General features: G+C 42.7%; 2 protein-coding genes across 4 annotated transcripts; both read right to left on the bottom strand.

Annotated features, from left to right (window-relative positions):
* Positions 1-848: 848 nt before the first annotated feature.
* LOC146687475 (uncharacterized) lies at positions 849-12,954 on the bottom strand. Of its 3 annotated transcripts, none has more exons than XM_085439540.1 (4): positions 12,857-12,954; positions 9,917-10,040; positions 4,993-5,223; positions 849-4,824 (listed from the first exon to the last, which is right to left on the bottom strand). In XM_085439540.1, exon 4 carries the CDS (start codon positions 3,581-3,583, stop codon positions 1,070-1,072), a length of 2,514 nt encoding a protein of 837 aa, XP_085295666.1. In that variant the 5' UTR covers positions 3,584-4,824; positions 4,993-5,223; positions 9,917-10,040; positions 12,857-12,954; the 3' UTR covers positions 849-1,069. The 3 variants fall into 3 exon arrangements, with proteins under 3 accessions (XP_085295666.1, XP_085295665.1, XP_085295667.1); XM_085439539.1 differs by having other exon boundaries at positions 4,993-5,173; XM_085439541.1 differs by lacking the exon at positions 4,993-5,223.
* A 3,077-nt stretch (positions 12,955-16,031) lies between these two features.
* Positions 16,032-17,135, bottom strand: LOC146687474 (chemokine XC receptor 1-like). The gene has a single exon (XM_085439202.1). It carries the CDS (start codon positions 17,128-17,130, stop codon positions 16,126-16,128), a length of 1,005 nt encoding a protein of 334 aa, XP_085295328.1. The 5' UTR covers positions 17,131-17,135; the 3' UTR covers positions 16,032-16,125.
* Between the last annotated feature and the right edge of the window lie 1,774 nt (positions 17,136-18,909).

Below are 18,909 nucleotides of genomic sequence, written 5' to 3'. Positions count from 1 at the left end.
GTTTGGGTCTCCTGAGTGAGCTAAGAGACACGGCTACCGTTTTTAACTTGAATCTTGAACTGATTAATAAATTTAAGAAAATACACTTTGTTTTTTTTTTTACACTTTGAGCATATTTGTCTTCTCTCTGATGAAAACCCCCAACAGGAAATGAGGCAGCTTGACCTGCAACAAGTAACCCATAGCAATGGTTTGCATCACCCACAGAGAGTTACAGTTCATTCATGTAAACCAGCCAGTAATACATACACATCAAGTGGGTGCAACCTGGTGAATCTGAAGAGAGCAAGAATACTTTATGGTTGAAAAATTCACCAAGTAAAGTTATCTTTGCTGAAATGCTCCCCATCATCCAAACTGTGTGGTGTTTCATGAGGCCTGTCTCATAAACCCCACATCAATCTCTCCAGCTAATCAGCAGCCCTCCAACAAATCATCCACTGCACAGGGACGTCTCAACATTTAACCTGTAATACACATATTTTTCCTTGCATCACAGAATTAATCATTACATTATTTACCTGCATTATATCAATATCTATATTTACATAATGTCCCAGCTTCATTTATAGCTGCTATAATTATGTTACTAATTCTTTCACTGTACATCTTTCTGGCTTTTATGATTCAAAGTTAGCATTTTATTAGCTCCCTCTGTCTAGCTCTTGCAGAATAACACCAGCTGCCACCAGAAAAGAATGATAAATAAGCATTGCTTAGATCTAAATGCAAGAGATGTGTGTTTTGCCTTTCTGAACACTAGAGGTCACTCGGGTACTCTGTAAAGTTCATGAATTTAGATGCCTATGAGACTGATTGTTAACATTCTCTAAGAAACACATTGCTTTTTATGCTCGTTATTATATAGTCGTTATTAGTCACGACACAGAGAGCCCTATTGATGATGATCAGCCAGGTGGAAGATCTCCATAGTGTCCTGTGTGATCTGCTTGTAAGTCACATTCTCAAACCTCACAAACTGAAAACACAAATCCACTCAAATGAATGCCACTCTAAGCACCTCCATTCCCTTTTATTAGGAATCACACATAAGTTTTGTGTACGTGATTTATTTAAATGTCATTTTAAATGTGATTATACCTTTTGATCTGAGAAGGTTGGTGACTTCGTTCCTGTATGGCTCATTTTGATCATTGTAGCCTGATTTGCCAATCCAATCTGTAATGATCTTTACATCATCATCTGTTATAACACCTTTGATCTGAAGCAGAGAAAACCATGTCTTTACCATCTCTGTGCTGTGTTTCTGAAAGCTATTTTCAAAAATTTCAAGCCTGGTGTTACTCATTGAGTTGTTCTGAAAGTCTTTGAAGTCCTTATTATGATCCAACCAGAATCTTGGCATTGAACCAAGGATTGTCAGCTTGAAGGTGCTCTTTATATCATTATTACTTATGGCTGCAGCCAAGAGGTCTCTGAAGGCTGGTGATTTTGTACTGGGAAATTCACGATGGACTTCTGTAGGTACATAAACAGTTGGAAGTTCCCGACCATGAGAACTGTCCACTTTAGAAATGAGACTTCGATCCAGAGGAGATGAGTTTGTTGCCACTTCAAGCATGGCCTCTGCTAATCTGCTATTCTGGTTCTGTTTATGGGCCTTCAATATACTACTGACTGGTGGCTGGTGATCTGCATTGATGAACTTTCCAAGTCCTGGATTTTGAATTGCATATTTATGCCAGTTTTTGTATAACTCTACTTTTCCAACCTCTCTCTGAAGTATCTTTTTGCATTCATTTATTATCTTTCTTGGTTCACTTTCCTCTTCCTCTCCTCTCATTGCTTTAGTTAATTGTTTCCGGTTGATGAAAGGCTCCCATTGGCCTGGGTAACCGAGGAGAGCATCAGCCTCCACAGATTGGAGGCGATTTGCTTCCACAGTGATCTCTTCTTCACTGGCTTTTGGTTTCATTCCCCGTGCCAAAGCATGAAACAAGCAGCTCTTTCCCTTACTTTCTATGCTCATTGTCTGGTTATTCATGTGCACATCATAATGACCATCAGGATACTGGACACTCTTTGGTCTGTAGACTAATGTCACAGTTTTCTTAGCAGGTCTAGTGTCTGGGCTCAGCTCTTGCATTTTCGTAAGTCTTCCATTGCTGTCCTCTGTTAGGATGACAACTTTAGTGCCAGTGGCTTCTGACAGAACTCTGATATCAAGGATGGTGCCTGCAGTCGTGGAGTTCTTGATCTTTTCAGCATATGATTGTGAGTGTTGACCTGCATGTCCTACAAGTTTGTGATTAGAATTTAGCTTTCTTGGCATGCATGCAATGTGTCTGGTGTTCTGTCCAGCTTTGAGGTTTTCCTCTGTTTTGCGACTCTTTAAGCCCTTTCTTATGTAACGACCAATTGCACCATTTGCCTGGCCTTTAACAATAGAAACTATGTGACTGGAGACCATGTAGACACTTTGGATACCTCCCAGAAGTGCTGTTGTCTTTCTGTGGCTATGTAATTTAGCTTTACCAGTCACTGTGGAGAGGAATGGATTCAGCATGTTCTTCCAGCTGAGGTCTTCATAGAATGGCTGTATTGCTGTACTGACCTCTTTGAAAATGGCCAACAGTTTATTCTTCCTGCTCTCGTCCTTCAGGAGATCGTGACGTTGCTTTTTATCATCAAGTTGTGAGAGAATAATGAGATCTCCTAATGTAGATAAAGGCTCTTTTTCTATTTTTAATTTCACTTTATCTTCAGTGTCATTTAGTGTTTGAGTCAGTATTTTCCCTTCAGTCTTTCCTGGTGCATAGCTGATTTTTTCTTTTAACATTTCTTTACTTGTGTGTTTTACTACATTCTTCAAATTAGTCTTTAAGACTACACTGAAGCCATCTTTAGCCTGTCTTGAAAGGAACATTGACATTGATTTATGCTGTTTACCAAATTTAAATAAGGTTTTAAAACATTTGAATCCATTTGATATCAGCTTTCCAATTCCTGACGCAATAAGAGAGACACCAATGAAAATGGCTTTTTCTATAGCCCATGAATTCCAGCTGAATTCTCCTGTCACCATGGCCTGAATGCCAGTGATGCAGTCTGATATTCCCTCTGTAATGAGTCCCAATCCAACTTGAGCAAATGTTCCAAATGTAAATACAGTGAGCAGTGCTCCTCCAACAATCTGTAAAACTCCAAGAAAGAACACCAGCAGACCTTCCCATGAGAAACGATTCTTCTCTACCACAGAAAGTACATATTTCAGACCTCGATGGTAGGCGTTCATGGCTTCAACTTGGAGATCTTTATCCTCGTCTGACACCAGTTTAAAAATCTGGATTGTTTTGGACATTGCATCTCTCGCTTTCTCTTTTATTTCATCCAAATTTTGGATAGCCTCAGTAATGTTTTTGTCAAAGTAACTATACATTATGCACTTGGTTGTTAACTGTTTTTCCAGGCCGTTTGGGTTACTGTTTGTTGAGTCTGCAGAGGACATTTTTACAAATTGAAGACAGCCTGTTAGTTCCTCAATGAGAGTGGTATTATAAATATCTTGAAGATTTTCACAGTATTCTGAAAACAGGTTCATCTCAGCAACATCATTCATCATGTGATTTATCTTTTCTGCTGCAAGTTTCTCCAGAGAGGACACTGTGCTGTAGTTGTTCAGTGGAGATGATTACCTGACCAGATCCAGGTTTACCTTTGCATGCAGTTTGACCAAAAGCCTGGAGTTCCACTCTTGTGTTCTCAGAGAGTAAGGAGAGGATAACAAATAATCCTCCATTATTGTTCACCTCTGTGGAAACCTTTATGTCTGTGCCACGTCCAGCAAGGTTTGTTGCAACAATGACATCACCGGGAAACAGCTCCTTGTGTATTTTGCTCAAACTGTCTCTGTCACTGCGGCAGTAGAGAATAATTTCAACTGGGATGCTGCCTGGAGTCCTAGCTTGCTGTATATCTGTGTGGTTTTTTATGTAATCAGTTTTGATCAGCTTTGTTACATAAGTTATTAGGTTGATTCACTCAGTTTTTGTTCAATATTTTTCATCTGGCGTATTTCATAAAAAAGAATGTCCGTGCCTTTTGTTTCTTCATCTTTATACCACTGCACCATCTGCCTCACTGTGGACCACCAACCACCAGGTTTAGATACAGGGCTTGAGTCAGGAGGAAACTCTCAAAACTCCACATTATGATTGGCTGATGGATCCCAAAATGGACTGCATATGATTGGAGATGCATTGTAGGGAAACTCCTTCATATATATCCAGAGACAGAGCACAGAGCTCTGTGATGAACACCTGAGTGTGCTGCAGAGTGCTGATGGATGTCATTAAACAGACGCTTTTCCAGGACTGAAAGGATCTCACTAAGCTGATTAGCTGTGAGCTGACTCAGACTGAGATTTGAAACTGGGAGACTGCATTTCACCTAGAGGATTTCAAGAAACTCAGCACTGTCACTGCCTGATTCGTAGTTGGCTTCACATTTATCCAGATGCCCTATTAAGCCATCTCACTGTGACTCACATTAATCTGAGATCTGGGCACTCGGTTTTTTCAAGCTGCTCTTTAGCTTGTTGGTGAAATTCTTGTAGTCTTTGATTCAGTTTTTCTTTCTGTCTTTCCTCTTTCTTCTGCTCAACTCATCGTTAACAACTGGTTTGTTGTATTCCTTTCCACTGAACACATGTATGTATCGTTCATGAATAGTACTTTGGTATAATTTATGAAAATGATATTCATGGAGACAGGACTTTATTCACAGCATCTCAGTTTGTCACCCATGTGGCTTTCATTTGAAACTTTGTTCCCTGTTTTGATCTGAACAGTGACGTGGTACTTTCTGAAAGATAAAATAAATAAATAACCAAATTAGAAATACTTTTTGATATAACAGCCAACTCATAAGCACTTTATGAGACTTCATTCATTAGAAAAAAGAAAAAAAAATCAGAAAACAAACGTAATTTAATTTTGAAGGTTCTCCTCTTTATATCACTGTCTCACTTACTTTGGTGCAACAGCATCACAGCCAGTACTTTTGATCTCTTCCTAGAAGGTCTGTTTAGCCAACATGCCTTCTTGCTCTACAATTTCATCATGAACCTCAATCTTGCACAGAGGATGAACATCATCTGTGTGCACTGCCTGACTGTCAAGGATAATCCTGATGATGAAATCTAGATCCCCAGCTAGAATTCAGAGACCAAACAGGAATCTTCAAAGGTCAGTGCATTCAGGCCTGAAGTTCGCACATAGATCAGAAATTAAAGTCTTATAATATGCAGTTAGGCTAATCATTTTAAATCTCTACACAAAATGATAACCATGTAAAAGTCTTTTGGGATGAAAATCTCAAACTGCTTGCCAGTTCACTGCTGAACTTTCTTGACAGGCATTGATTTCTCAGTTCAAATGTCACGGTCCTGGGTCTCCTGACCCAGCGTTTTTAGTTCTTTGTGATTTTCGTATTATTGTACTTGTGTGTGATTTTATTTTATGGCTTCTAGTTTTGATCCCTTGCCCTTCATGTCTCCCTGTGTGCCCCTCTGTGTATCTGTGAGCCCTCGTCTCTCCTTATGTTTTATTCCATGCTTCCCCTGCCCATTATGTCTAAGTTCTCCCCGTGCTCTCTCTTCCCCCTGTGTGCCCTCTATGTATTTATGAGCCCTCGTCCCCTTTCGTGTTTATTCCGTGTCTCCCCTGCCCGTTACGTTGGTGTTCTACTCGTGCTCTCTCTCCTCTGTACTTCCTGTTTCACCTCTCCCGTCAGTGTTCAGTTCACCCCGCCTGTCTCGTTATGATTATCAGTGTCACCTGTGTTCCCCGTGTGTTCCCACTCCCCTCGTTAACCCTCTGTGTATTTCTGTCTGCGTCTCCCTCTGTTCAGCGTGACGTCGTCCCTCATGTTGTGTGGATCTCCCTGTGTCTCTGCGTATGTTAGTTTTTCCCCAGTCTAGTTTTGTATCGCCTATCATCTTCTGTTGCGCAATAAAGCTGCCTTTTGAGTTTATTCCCTCGTGCCTGTGAGTCCTGCATTTTGGGTCCTACTCCTGCCTGCCGCACAGCGCTCCATGACAGTACGACGTCACCAGTAATGGACCCAGCAACTCACAACCCCTCCGCTGAGCTCCGGGAGGATTTGATCTATACGGTGGAGTACCACTGTCAGGAGTGGGAGGCGCTGCCAGGAGACGAACACCGGGAGGTCGTAGCCGCCCGTCTACAGCGGATGGTGTCCGGACTCCCGTGGCTGTTCGGCGCGCTGCACCCCCACATCCGGGACTTCCTTGTTTCCACCGTAGGCGTCCGCCCGGAGCTGCCTCTCCAGTGTGAGGGGTCGGAGGACGTTCAGCCCGGTCCGCTGGAGGATTCGCGGCCCGGCTCATCTCCTCCCCCCTCTCGGCGAAAACGGCGCTCACGCCGCCGCCGCCCTAACGTTTCTGAGCAAACTCCGGTGGTGAGTGACACTAACTGTTTCTTCCATGCCACTTCCAAGTCGGACCAACTCGGACAATATTCTGCTCTCCAACCTATATATTTAGAAACCGTTTGTGTGAATGCTCCTGTGTCCGCAACGGATCCCTTTGTGCTCGGTATTACTGACTCTGCTAAACCTGGATCTTCCTGTGCTGTGACTGTTTTAGAGACGGCTACTCCTAACATGGACAGCTTAAGGCCTACAGAGTTGCCAGGAGTGACTCGCCATGAATCTCTGTTAGCCGCCCGGCCCGAAGCTCAGTCGCCACCTCCACCACATTCAGCCTCGCTTCCCATAGCACAGTCACATCCACAGCCTGACTTCCTACAAACCTTATTTCAATCCTTAGCCCAGTCAATAGCTCAGTTGGTAGAGGAATCATCAGCATTATCGACAGCTCAGTTAGCTCCCTCGCAGCCACCCCCAGTGCAGTCCCCAGTGCAGTCCCCAGTGCAGTCCCCAGTGCAGTCCCCAGTGCAGTCTCCCACTCAACCACCAGCACCACAACCATCACTACCTCTAGTTCATTCCCCTGTGAAGTCATTAACTCCACCACCTACTCCACTCTCACCACCACCGTTACTACAGACATCAGTTCAGTCCCCTGTGCAGTCATTTACTTCTCCACCGTTAGCAGCTCAGGTCCCCGTGTGTCCAGCAGCTCAGGTCCCCGTGTGTCCAGCAGCTCAGGTCCCCGTGTGTCCAGCAGCTCAGGTCCCCGTGTGTCCAGCAGCTCAGGTCCCCGTGTGTCCAGCAGCTCAGGTCGCACCTGAACCATTGGCCCGGTCCCCGATAGCAATACGGTCTTCTGTTCGGCTTAACATTCAGCCAGGGGTCCCTAACCTCTCTGGCTCTACATCAGCTCCTGCTGGAAGCTCGGATGGGCTCATCCAGGACTCCGTGGCTCCCACGCCGCCATCTGCCTCATCCGCTGGGGGTTCCAGTGAGCCCGGCCAGCACCTCCTCGTCTCCGCTGGAGGGTCCGAGGGGCCCGTTCAGCCTCCTGTCTCCGCTGGAGGGTCCGAGGGGCCCGTTCAGCCTCCTGTCTCCGCTGGAGGGTCCGAGGGGCCCGTTCAGCCTCCTGTCTCCGCTGGAGGGTCCGAGGGGCCCGTCCAGCCTCCTGTCTCCGCTGGAGGGTCCGAGGGGCCCGTTCAGCCTCACGTCTCCGCTGGAGAGTCCGAAGGGCCTGTCCAGCCTCACGCCGCATCAGCTGGAGGGCCCGAGGAGCCTGTCCAGCCGCCATCTGCGACCGCTTCGTCATCGCCTGGGCCAGCCTCTGCAGCTCCGCCTGGTCCGGCCTCAGCCTCTGCAGCTCCGCCTGGTCCGGCCTCAGCCTCTGCAGCTCCGCCTGGTCCGGCCTCAGCCTCTGCAGCTCCGCCTGGTCCGGCCTCAGCCTCTGCAGCTCCGCCTGGTCCGGCCTCAGAGTCTTCGTCTGCTGCAGCCTCCTCAGAGTCTTCGTCTGCTGCAGCCTCCTCAGAGTCTTCGTCTGCTGCAGCCTCCTCAGAGTCTTCGTCTGCTGCAGCCTCAGCCTGTGCTTCGACTGGTCCTGTGCCCACCGGGCCTCGGCCAGTACGCCTGAGTGGCCGCCGTCGCCTTCCGCACGGCCGGCCTCCTGAACTGTTTCCGTGTCGCCGCCGTTGCCTCGCGCGCGGCCGGCCTCCTGAACTGTTTCCGTGTCGCCGCCGTTGCCTCGCGCGCGGCCGGCCTCCTGAACTGTTTCCGTGTCGCCGCCGTTGCCTCGCGCGCGGCCGGCCTCCTGAACTGTTTCCGTGTCGCCGCCGTTGCCTCGCGCGCGGCCGGCCTCCTGAACTGTTTCCGTGTCGCCGCCGTTGCCTCGCGCGCGGCCGGCCTCCTGAACTGTTTCCGTGTCGCCGCCGTTGCCTCGCGCGCGGCCGGCCTCCTGAACTGTTTCCGTGTCGCCGCCGTTGCCTCGCGCGCGGCCGGCCTCCTGAACTGTTTCCGTGTCGCCGCCGTTGCCTCGCGCGCGGCCGGCCTCCTGAACTGTTTCCGTGTCGCCGCCGTTGCCTCGCGCACGGCCGGCCTCCTGAACTGTTTCCGTGTCGCCGCCGTTGCCTCGCGCACGGCCGGCCTCCTGAACTGTTTTCGTGTCGCCGCCGTTGCCTCGCGCACGGCCGGCCTCCTGAACTGTTTTCACGTCGCCGCCGTTGCCTCGCGCACGGCCGGCCTCCTGAACTGTTTTCACGTCTCCGCCGTTGCCTCGCGCACGGCCGGCCTCCTGAACTGTTTTCACGTCTCCGCCGTTGCCTCGCGCACGGTCGGCCCCCTGAACTGCTCTGTGTTTGAGTTATTTTCTTGGGCTCCGGTGTTTGCTGTGCTCTTCTTTTGTTTTCTGTTCCGAGCCCTCCGTCCTGGGCCCCCGCCGCCCGCCCTGGGTTGTTTTCTGTTTGGTTTTGTTTTTCTGTGTTTGGGCTGTCTGGAGCCAGCCCTTGAGGGGGGGGTACTGTCACGGTCCTGGGTCTCCTGACCCAGCGTTTTTAGTTCTTTGTGATTTTCGTATTATTGTACTTGTGTGTGATTTTATTTTATGGCTTCTAGTTTTGATCCCTTGCCCTTCATGTCTCCCTGTGTGCCCCTCTGTGTATCTGTGAGCCCTCGTCTCTCCTTATGTTTTATTCCATGCTTCCCCTGCCCATTATGTCTAAGTTCTCCCCGTGCTCTCTCTTCCCCCTGTGTGCCCTCTATGTATTTATGAGCCCTCGTCCCCTTTCGTGTTTATTCCGTGTCTCCCCTGCCCGTTACGTTGGTGTTCTACTCGTGCTCTCTCTCCTCTGTACTTCCTGTTTCACCTCTCCCGTCAGTGTTCAGTTCACCCCGCCTGTCTCGTTATGATTATCAGTGTCACCTGTGTTCCCCGTGTGTTCCCACTCCCCTCGTTAACCCTCTGTGTATTTCTGTCTGCGTCTCCCTCTGTTCAGCGTGACGTCGTCCCTCATGTTGTGTGGATCTCCCTGTGTCTCTGCGTATGTTAGTTTTTCCCCAGTCTAGTTTTGTATCGCCTATCATCTTCTGTTGCGCAATAAAGCTGCCTTTTGAGTTTATTCCCTCGTGCCTGTGAGTCCTGCATTTTGGGTCCTACTCCTGCCTGCCGCACAGCGCTCCATGACATCAAATGGTTTGGAGTTATAAGTCCTCTAAGCAGTGACCAAGCCTAACATCAACAGAAAACCCTAAAGGGTAGTTTCAAATGTACTAATGAACAGATAGATTCAAAGGAACATATTATGTGAACAGAGAAGAAGTAGTCCAACCATTAATGGGAGCCATTAGTAATATCCCATTGGTGCTGATATGCTAAAGCCATTCCAAGAAAAAGGCCTCTACACTTCCTACTGGTTTCTGAGCGCTGTAACCATCAATAATTTTGTTTTCTCAATTTCAAGGCATTTTTATTGACATGGTATAAACTGATTAAACGTTTGCCAAAGTGACTCACCTGGTTCCAAAACTTTTAATGCCAAGAAGCACCAACTTCAGTGTACTGGAATGTGAAAATTGCCTTGGCCTTGTTATATTCCATTTCTTCAAACTAGAGCATGCTACTGGACTTTCGTGAGGATCTGTTGAAATGACAAAGGTGGTGCAATTTTGAATTTGGCAAAATGTGTGCGAAATCAAGCATGTTTTTTCTATGTTCGCATAGAAAAACAGCAACATGGAAGAAGGAACACAAGAAGCTGGAGAAGTACCAAGGGCTCAGAGAAGAGCTTGAGAAGATATGGAGGGTAAAGGCAGCAGTGGTCCCAGTGGTAATCGAAGCATTCGGTGCAGTGACCTCCAAGCTAGACGAGTGTGTCCAGCAGATCCCAGGAACAACATCTGACATCACTGTATCTATCCAATAAAAGCTAAAAAGCCTTTATTGGATAGATACAGTGTAGATTGACGGGGATTGGAAAGAGTGAAGTGGGAAGACATGCAACAATTCCACAGATCAGACTAGACCTGGGCCTACTGCTCTCGAGCCATACGGCATATGGTCGCCTGCTCACCCACTAAGCTTAACTGGTGACCAGGGGAATTTTTTGAATACCAAGAGTATGTGAAGGTGTGAATGCAGTAACCAGTTGATGTACACCACAGCAGTAGTGATCCTTGACATACTTAGAAGTTAAACAGTTACAAGAAGCAGTATCGAACTAGCGAACCCTAACCTTAACCCAGATAGCCTGCGAGTTTAAACAATTCTCACTACATACCAAGTGGTCTAAACAGTCCCAAAAATATGGCATTATTTCAATTATGTTTCCTGAAGACCTAAACTTAAGTAATCAATATAAATTGTCTAGTATAGCACAAAACTTTGTGTTAGTAAGTAAAACAGTTAGATGTTTACATGTTTCCTTCATCTGGAGATTTAGATGGATGCAATTTAACACAGAATGACTGTACTCCTTGTATGTTGAATAAATTAAGACAGGGTGTCTGTGTTATTTTCTTTATTCAAAAATGCTCCCCTGGAAAGTCTGTGGAGAGTCCATCCGTTATTCGAACCTTGGATGTAGGAGGAACAATGCGGTTTTTGTCCCGGACCAGCTCTTTATCTTCTCGAGGACATTTGAGGGAGCATAGGAGTTTACCCATTTTTTTTCTTGACTGGGAGATAGCATTTGACCGTGTCCCTCGAAGTTCTCTCTGGGAAGTTCTTTAGGAGTATAGGGTGTCTGGCCTGTTACAAGCCAGGAGATAGCTGTGGAGAGGGAGGTCTGAGCTTCTCTGCTTAGGTGAAACAGGAAGAGCAATTCATTCTTATTACATTACATTATGTGGAGCGATCTGCCTTTAGAGATGAGACAGGTTTCTGTTCTTAAATCACTCCTGAAAACCCATATCTTCACCCTGGCCTTTGACTCCTTGTGAGATGTTGGTTTTTTGTTCTAGTTTTATTTCAGATGTTTTAGTTTAATTTATGCTATTTTATCTTTTTTTTTTTTAAATATAGGGCTGTTTTAATTCTGATGTATTATGTGTTTTATTTTTTACTGTTTTGTTTTATTCTATTGTTCTTAACTTATTTAAGCTACAGCACGTTTGGCCTGTGCCTTGTATTTTAAAATGCTTTATAAATAAAGATGGATTGGATTGGATTACCTTCCTCTGGAAGTTTAATTGGCAAAAACTGTCTGTGCAACAATGTCCATATGAAGTGAAACTAAACTTAGCCCAGAGATTATATCTCCATACCAGGAATGTTTTACCTGTTTTACTAGATCTCAGGATGTAGATTGTTTTGTTAGGATGCTACTGTTTGCACAGACTGATTGCACTTGTCACATGTTGTATTAGACAATACAGTAGAACACAGTGTTATCCGGGTTATTTTCATTGGTCAAATTCTTGAAGACCTAACCTTGACTGCACAAAATAATAGGAATGGCCTGTTTTCACTGAGATGAAACATGACCTTTTCCTGTTGCTTTTTATGATACAATAGTAGTGACAAAATCACTCAGTGTTAAAAATCTGGTACCATTAAATAAATGAAAATGATTTAATATGGACAACAAAGTTTACCTGCCCAGCCAGTCTTTTTTATTTTGGTTGGTTATCTTTTGAATTTTAAAGTATGTTTACTTCATAATAGTGTACACTTGCAATTCTTACTCTTTACTTGTATCTTGATTTATCTTGATGTTTTTTCATTACTCAGAATGTAAAGTTAATGTAGAAGCACTCAAATAAAGGGCAGATAGTCTAAGATTATTAAGCTGTGTGGATTAAAACTCAAACTGAAATTCAACGAGTGGCTTCATGCATTGTTAGGTCAAAATTCACAGATTTGTATACATTTTCCGTCGTTTTCTTCATCTCACAGAAATTAAAGAGCTGGTAATATACATAAAATTCACTTTTCAAGTAGAGTCGATTCTTCTTTACTGATTACAATTGACCAATCAATATTAAAATACTCATGATTAGGTAAAGGTAGCTTTCTAAATTACTTTTAATTAATCAGAAGTTAAACATGAATTTAATGATTCTTCACAGACTAAAAAAAGTATACGAACATTTACAGTTTATACACTGACATAAAAAAAGACACTAGTTCTTTTTATATTTTTGTGAAAAAAGTGAAACACCTCAGCTCCTCAAAGTCCTCTGAATGCTCCTTTGTGTTTTCGCGATATTGTGTAAATATAATACCAACAGCTGTTCCCCAAACAGCTGTTTGCTCAGCAAAATAAACACACACAACAAGGCAAATATTGTACTGGGGGCCCCTTTATCTTTAAGTTTAGTGAGAATTAAGAGTTGATTAATTAAATTTGTAATGAAAAGAGTCAAACTTTTTTTTTTCCCAGTTTCTAGTCTAGTCTAATTAAGGTAATTAAATATTTTTTTTATTAAATAAAAAATGTCAAAGTTGTTGCATTACCTTCATGTGGAGTTTTAGATGGAGAAAGCAGTCTGCACTACAGCATCCATATGAAGTGAAACTACATTGTAACTCAGAGATTAAATCTGTTACCTGCCAGGAATGTTTGAACTGAGTGTCAAACACAAAGCTGTGGCTTTTTGTTTTGTCTACATGTTTCATTTTGCATATGCATATTCTTCTTTCAGATCTAACCTTAAAAGACTGGTCTTGTTTAAGGAGTCTGTAGTAGAGAAAGTTGGAAGCATGAACTGTTTCCAAACACTGCCAGCTCTGTGAGGACTCCTCAGCTCTAAATATAACCAGTTATTCTGTTCTTGCTCAAAAGGTGGGATTTTTATTTCAAATTCATACATCTCCAGATAATTTAATTTTAGTGGCAGAATGAGACTAAAAACCTCTTATTAAGATTTAGGATTATTACATTATATCATGTAACATAAGAGACATTTAGCCTTTTTTTCTTTTTATTCCTGCCATGTCTGATGACTTTTGCAATCAGAATTATGATCTGAATGCACTGTTGTGCCCAACATATTCTGCTTTTCCTCCTCTTGTTGATGTGTTTCTTTTATCTCTTTTATTTATGCATTTCTATTTATGTTATTTCAGTTGTTACATTAAATATAATATTATATATTATAGTATGACAATGTCTAAAGCTGAAAGTACTTCATAATAAGGGTGGAAAGCCACAACAACGCCCCCAGAGGCAGACAGAACTAGATCCAGGAGATCCAGGCCATCCACAGCCCCCAAGAGTACAAGAGTACACATCTCAGCGATATCTGTGCATCCATCGCAGCAGGAGAAGGACGGAGGGGCGCCCATGGCCAAAGAGCTAGAGTCCCAGAGAAGAAGACACAACGAGCAGCCGACCACATTAGAGGACTGGTCACCCTGGCACAAACTGAGAATGAGGCTCTAGGCACAGAAGAAGTTTAAACCACCCCTGACCATCGCTTCCAAGGGTGCAGTTTAGCGTCTTTCCCCCCCCTAATAATTGACATATTCTTGGGGAAACACCTGCTAATAATACAGCAAATTAAAGTAATTTCATGGATTTGAGATGTGGTCAAAATCATATTTATTTCTCTATCACTGAAATGTTTTCTTAACCTAATCAAAATAATTTATGTATTGATGAGGAGCCCTTTCAGATGAGAAATTATGCCTTTTGGCCAGTAAATATGGATTATGTTTAAGGTAAGCATTTGGTGCAGCTAAACCAGAGGCAGCAATTACCTGCCGTATTTTTGTTGAGCCCAGCGCTCAGCGTAGTTCTGTAAGTGATTTACTTTTTCATTTCTAAAATTTCTCCGCCATCTAATGGAGAAGGTCGGGATTGCATTCAGGTCAAAACCACTGCTGTATTCACTGTGTTTCCTGTAAGTATGAGACTTGGAATCGAATTTATAATAATAAACTTCGCATTTACTCATTTCTGGCATAAGAAGTATTCACTAAATTAATAGCCTGATAAAACAGTTTTGATAACCTGTAAGTTTTACAACAGTATAATTTGAATTTCTATTATCTCATTTAAGGAAATGGTAGGAGAGGAGGAAATGTTTTTATGGCTGTTGTTTAACTAAAAATGTTTAAAAATTACATTTCAGATTTTCATCAAAAACAGTTTTTATTTTAGTTGTTACTTTGTAGCCTGAAAGGATGCTTAGAAATAACTAAAATGCTGTTTTCTCAAAATAAATGTATTTATATTTTATTACTGGAAATCTTTACTTCACAGCTTAAAAATGAATTGAAAAATAAGTCAGTAAACAAAACAGTATAGCACAAAGTCATTAAAGTGCACTGATATCAGTCTGTCCGGTCAGCTAGCATAAACCATTGTGAATCCCTTTCATCTGCTTTGGTGTAAATGAAAGTAACAACAGGGGTACTGGAGAGGCACCTGTTTTATATAAGAGAAACTCGGTGTCTCTATGATCTTTCCACTCCGTTACATGTACAGGGAAATGGCCCCCTCTGCCTTGGTCATGGATACTTCTTTAAGACACTGTGGCTAGCCTGGTCACGCCCCACAGCTTACGTATAAAACAGCTGTTAAGACGTGAAACCGGTGGTGGTTTGATCGGAGGACGGCAGAGGTTTCAGGATGATGGAATAGGTTGTAATAATGCAGACCTTCTCTGGATGAGTCATGTGCTCTTCTTTCACCGTCAGATTTATCCAGACCACGTGGATTTATGCACACACAACCCACAGCAGTTATTAATAGGATCAGTTTTCCTGATATCAAAAACATGTTGATTTTCCTAAATTGTAATGGCATTTTTGAAGAGAAACACGTGTAAAACCTGCACACACTGTTTTATTAGTCACTCAGACTATCATTGATCATTATTGAAAGAAATTGTCATGGTCCTGCGACCATGACTCAGTGACTTTATGTTTATGTTCTTTATTGTTATTACTTTCATTATTATTCATGGCTGTTTTGGGATGGTTTGTGTTTGGGATTTTAGACACTGGGTTCTGGGTTTGTGCTCCCTCTGTTGGTCCCTGGTGTTAGTGTTCCCCTGTCTCGTCAGGTTAATCAGGTCCAGCTGTTTCCCCCACCTGTGTGTGCTTTCCCAGTGTCTCTTTGTGTATTTATAGTGTGTGATTTCCTCTGCTCCTCGTCGCGTCGTCTGTGTTCATACCCTGTGAAATCCCCTGCGTGCTCTCCCTGCTGTTCTCCCTTCATGTTCAGGTTTGCCACTCCTTTGTGTAGTTTCACCCAGTTTAGTTCATCCTTAGTTCTGTTTTGCCATCTCCACTTTATGTTTGATATTGTCAATAAATCGCCTTCACATCTGAGTAAGTGCTGCATTTGAGTCCTCCTTTCCACTCTTCACACGGCCGCTGCCCCGGACCGTGACAGAAATATGTGTTTAAAAAATGTCCATTGTTAGTATAACACTCTTCTCACATTGGCACATTGCTGGGAGTGCATCATTTCAAAATTTACCACTGGCCAAATCTGGCCCTTACACTTCACAGTAGTGACACCATAAAGTAGTGCTGTCAGTGCATTTTTTGTCAGTTCGGCCTGCCATGGCATTATACAGAATTTTGTTAGAAGAGAGAAGTGAAAACGGCTTCACTGAACTTCAGCAACAGTTTATTTTTTTTACACAAAACAGTGTGAATGCAAAGGAATGCAGTGAAATGCACATATGTTGTTGTTTTCTTAGCTGGCTCAATGAAAAACTGAAAAATAGATATTATGTAAAAGCATTTACAAATTAAATCAATATGTAAATTTAAGACAGATTGTTTAATGGATAGTCATGCAGGTCCTCGTTGACAGCAGTACTTTGTTCTGTGAAAACAACTTTCTGGCTAATAGTTGTGTTCCGGCCAGTGTCTCTCTCCCTGTTCTTCCTGCACACATTTTCACAGTGCAAAAGATTCAACAGATGCTTTCGCAACTTCTGTGAGATCATATACAGCAGAGGGTTCATGCAGCAATGAGAATAGGCAAGCATTTCACAAATACGAGACGTGATAGCCAACCGTTCCTGTGTTTTACAACCTTTGGGTGTATAGAGAGAATTGATTAAAAACATAATATGGTATGGCCCCCAGCAAATGAAAAATGCTGCAACAATACACAACAGCACAGCTACAGTCCTGTGCTTCTTTCTGTTTAAAGCTTGCAAAACCTTCTTGAGGATGGCAGAATAGCAGAAAATAACAATGGCAAATGGGAGGAAGAATAGCAGCGACACTTGGAGGTGTTGCCCGAGGTTGTCTTCAGATGTCTCACAATAGGTATAATTCTCCCAGTTTCCCACCTTTGTGATCACAGCTTCCCTCAGGGATGCAGAGATGCTGATGACCCAGGCAGCTACACAAGCACCAATTGCGTACTTCTTTCTATCTAGTTTGTTCAGCTGGTTGTGCAGCACCACAGTAATGAAACGATCCACTGTCATCGCAGTCAGCAGAATGACACTGCTGTACAGACCAACAAAGAATGCAGCAGTTATGAATTTGCAGGAAAGGTCTCCAAAGACCCAGTGGTGTAGATAATCAACAGCCCAGAATGGAAGTGTGATGGTGAAGATCAAATCAGAGCAGACCAGGTTCAGGATGAAAATATTTGTGATACTTTTCAGGTTCTCGTAGATGAAAAGGACACATAAGAGGAGACCGTTGCCTATGACACTGATGATGAAGATCAATATGAACAAAGTGCCAGTAAAGGTTGGAAAGTTAACCTCACATAGATAATGTTCTTCTTCAGTTGTGTAGTTGCTTTCCATTGTCAAGTTTCTATAAAACACAAACACAAAACTAGATTTTTAAAATGTAATTAAACACATTAACTAAGCAATTTTCTTTATGGGAATTTCTTTTTTTATATTTTAGTTTTTGTATGATCTGTAAAACACAGAGAGTAATAAAGCACCAAATTAGGAGAAGAGGCACAGCAAATACTGATCAACTTACCCCAAGCATCAGCCATCAATTTCCTGTGCTGGAAAGGTTTTGATGTTCTTAAGTAAACTTATAGTTCCTCTTTTTAAGTTAGTCAGAGCACTGCCTTAAAGGAAAGCACACTTTTTTTTTTAAACATTGTTTGTCATACTTTTTACTGACAAATAACTGTCTACAAGCATCCTGCATCAGTCGTACCAGACATCAGAAAATAATATAACCTATAAAATCTGACAAGAGCTGTGTTGAAACTTTAAAGGTTATCATTTTGAAAGCTCCAGTTTGTATTTTGCTTTTTGTTTCATTTTTTTTAATGTTGTTGTGTTGTACTATTTGTAAGGCAAACCATCCGTAGCCAGTATTAAACTTCAGTGCACAAACATTTCATATTTTAAGATCTTTAAATATTTCTCCAGGATATCAGGATATCTTATTTATGTGTTATGCCTTCAACATTAGTCAAGAAAAATATAATGTAAATTTAAGTAAAAGGAATGAAAGTCAGACAGTGTTGACCTGACTCTCAAAATGGACCATTTCAAATGAAATGTGTTTAAGCACAATTGTATGACACCTTGTTCTGATGTTAATCTATTAGACCTACGAATAACACATAAAGCAAGTCATTGGGGGTTATTGAGTAAGCAAAAACAAATGCATTTGAATCCAAAGGAAGTCTGCACAGTCAAACTTGAGATAAGCAAATGTTGACCTTTATTGTAGCTTAATGGCGCTTAAGAATAACAAAGTCAAAAAAACACTTGAGGGGCAACACGAAGAAAGTTCAACAAAGCCAGCCTTTCTTTTAGTTAGCTGCCTTAACAAAACCTAAAAGAGAGATGAACAGATACCCGTCAGAGATAACAGGTATGGATGCATATCAGCCTTTTCTGTTAGACTTTCTACTTGTGATTCTGTGCAAATGTAACAGGGTCATAAATCACATCTTGTTATAATTGCACAAAACGTGTTATTAATACCTGACTGTTAGGACCTCCAAGCCTGTAGTTATGTTCATTATCAGTTAGGGCCCCTCCTCATTGTTCTTCTTCTTTGGTGCAACCCTATAAATACAGTGTACCTAGGGTTGCCAACTCCCTGAAAAATAAATAAGGGACGCCTCGTGGCCAGGGCCGGGCGACCCAGTTGTCTTCACCCTTCCCAGTGTGGTGAATTTTCTAGCTCTTTTTTTGTGTGTGAAATTATTTTTTTAACCATTTGACTTGAAGTTGATTTAAGTAGATGCATATTCTATTCTTTGTGATATGAACACATGTGAAACAAATGATCATTTAGCCATTTATTTTTAGCTCAAAATGACAACATTAACACAGTAAAACAGGTCTCTTTCTTAAACAGAAGCCTGTCATGCTTAACTTTTGAGAATATAAGTAAATCTTTCTTTAAAAGAACTCTGTCCTGCTTAACTTAAAATAATAGAAAACAATAGAAAGAAAAATATTCTTGTAACAGTGCACATTTAGTGCATTTAGTACAATTGGCTTCAGTTGAGGTATTATTTCAGCTTTTCTAATGCTAATCAGCTGCTCCTGTTTGTAAACCCGCTTGTTCCCATGATTACGCATCTTAACTCATCATCATTA

This window comes from Copadichromis virginalis, linkage group LG18, assembly GCF_057382275.1.
Source record: "Copadichromis virginalis isolate Kocher_CV1m ecotype Utaka linkage group LG18, C_Virginalis_male_GT1.1, whole genome shotgun sequence".
In the NCBI taxonomy this organism is placed as follows: Eukaryota; Metazoa; Chordata; class Actinopteri; order Cichliformes; family Cichlidae; genus Copadichromis; species Copadichromis virginalis.
Note: the sequence above shows the minus strand (reverse complement) of the source record. Positions and strands in the feature narration are given on the sequence as shown.